Source organism: Poecilia reticulata, linkage group LG6, assembly GCF_000633615.1.
Source record: "Poecilia reticulata strain Guanapo linkage group LG6, Guppy_female_1.0+MT, whole genome shotgun sequence".
Lineage (NCBI taxonomy): Eukaryota > Metazoa > Chordata > Actinopteri > Cyprinodontiformes > Poeciliidae > Poecilia > Poecilia reticulata.
The window spans coordinates 30,318,762-30,321,208 of record NC_024336.1 but is presented as its reverse complement, the minus strand read 5'-3'; the positions used below and the strand labels follow the sequence as shown (position 1 = coordinate 30,321,208).

The following is a 2,447-nucleotide window of genomic DNA, read 5'->3' as shown; positions in this document are numbered from 1 at the left end:
CAAACAACTTCCGCTAAAAGTAAAGGTCAATGTCTCTTGTGACTATTAAAGTAGCTAATGTATTTGTAATATTGAATAAAATATATATATAAAAGACACAATAACACACTGTACATATAGTTTGCACATTTGTTTTGTATCTGTTAGGAATCTTTGGGTCACATATGATTTATTGACTCTTATTTTGCAGAGTCACATCCGGTAACGTCTCTGATATGTGTGACTTGATGCATCTTTTTCAAGAGTCCAAGGGCGGAGAGACAGAGGAGGGCGGAGACCGGGGGCTTCGTTCTGTCTGCATCGGTTTCTTACGTTAAACCTGATAGTGAGCCCTGTCAAACACAGTCAAACATATCTGGAAATCCCAGTGAAAGCGGATTTTTTACAGCACAGTTTTATTTTTTCTGTCGTTTGCAATTTGCCAAATAGGTTTCCTTGTTTGTCATCAGCCGTGGCCAATGATTGGCTAGATTTGAACGAGGCTCCGCCCTCATTATCTCAAAATAATTTGCTGATTTGATGGAAGCAATGTAGGTCATAATTTGTAGCAATTTGATTGGATGTTCTGCGACAACACCCGCCTTATAGGTATATTGATTGATTTACTATTGGTTATTTTATATTGACGGGGAACACACCCGTGTTTTTTGACTGGGTAATTCAAAATTCTATTGTTCAAGTACAATTAAATAGTTTTTTAAATTAAAAACTGTTTTATAACAAAATTCATAAGAGCAGAAAAATACAATTACATTTCAGGTTAGCAGCCTTAAATAAAAGCGGAAAAATAGCTGATTTTTAATTAAAAGAAGGGTAAAACAAGTTTCAATCAGGTTAATGAAATGGTAGAATTGACAGAAATATGTTTTTTTTTAAGTGTTCTATCCCTGATTTTTTTTTTTTGCCTTAATTTTAAATATATATCAGAACAATATTTAGGATATATACTTCTTTTTAAGGTTTGAAAAAAACCTCTGAAGAAGTGGTTGATAGTATGTAAAGCTCATATTCTGTATATTTTCCACAATGTATATCTGGTTGATTCTAGCTGTTTGGCGTTAGCTTGGGTTTTCTTCACAAAAACAACCTTGACTCTATGCTTTTCTTATAAGGATGAGTTCTTGGTCAACTTAACAATTGAAAGGTATAAAAAAACAAGCCCACATTAGCATTCCTCCACCACCATACTTGATATATGATTTAAGGTTTGTGAAATGGTACATTATTCTGAAATTAGAAATCAGAAGATAGATAGATTGTGGTAACAAAAGCAGCACTATTCAGGCGACACTTAAATGACATTTAAATAATAAATAGTTGGTAGTAAGAGACCCAAAGTGGGCCAAGAAAATATCTCCACACCATTGCACCACCAGCTGCAACCGGAAACTTTGAGAGAGATCATGATGAAGACATTCAACAACAAATCCTGCATGACTCAATACACCAACTGAAATTAAGGCTCACCAACAGGCAAGGTATTTCCAAAACTGTCTAATTTTGGTCAGCAGGATGAGTATTTATTTGTTCTCAGAAGTGACACCCAGTAGTGTCTCATACATTTCAACATAAAAAAGCTCTTCTGAATGACTTGCTTGTACCAAATAATAATAATAATAATAATAATAATAATAATAATAATAATAATAATAATAATAATAATAATAATATTTATAAAATAATATCAATATTTTATTATTAATATTAATAATAAAATTATTATGTAGAATAATAGTTATTATCATTACATAATATTATGTTACATAATAGTTATTATTATTATTATTATTATTATTATTATTATTATTATTATTATTATTATTATTATTATTATTATTACGTGAAGCGGAACCTTTACTAGCAGGTTTATCTGGGGGCTCAAATTCATGTAGCTCACAACATCCGGTCTTGTTTCCTGTTTCCATATACGGAGCCGCAGTTTGCTGCAACGATGCCAGTCGGAATCATCCAGAGCTTTCAGAACTGAATCAGCTAATCAATAAAGTTCTCTTATTTTGCGATGATGTGAATGGATCCATCCCGTCAGAACCAGCAGAATGAACCGCCTGAGTTCGGCCGTCCCCGCAGAGCAGTACCTCGGTAATGTCGGAACTGCATATCCTCATTTGTATTGGCTCGGTTCGGTTCTGAATGTATGTATGAACATATTTTTGTCTGTCATTTTCCCCCGCAGCGGACAGCCAGGTTCTGTTCTACCTGAATGATGCCGTGACCCAGCTGCTGGACCATAAGGAAGAGTACACCCAGTTTGGTCTGGTTCGGTACTTCGCAGAATAGTAGGTCCCGCATTAACCCTCTTATTATGTTCGTTTCTGAGGTACAGCAATAATGTCCATCCATCCATCCATCCATCCATCCATCCATCCATCCATCCATCCATCCATCCATCCATCCATCCATCCATCCATCCATCCATCCATCCATCC

General features: G+C 34.9%; 1 protein-coding gene across 1 annotated transcript in view; it reads left to right on the top strand.

The window, feature by feature from the left end:
- Positions 1 to 1,892: 1,892 nt before the first annotated feature.
- Positions 1,893 to 2,447, top strand: part of cstpp1 (centriolar satellite-associated tubulin polyglutamylase complex regulator 1) — a 6,814-nt gene continuing 6,259 nt past the window's right edge. The window contains exons 1-2 of the mRNA XM_008412577.2: positions 1,893 to 2,100; positions 2,195 to 2,297. Coding sequence (XP_008410799.1) covers positions 2,058 to 2,100; positions 2,195 to 2,297 — 146 coding nt within the window. The 5' untranslated portion in view covers positions 1,893 to 2,057. The remainder of the gene's footprint in view (positions 2,101 to 2,194; positions 2,298 to 2,447) is intronic.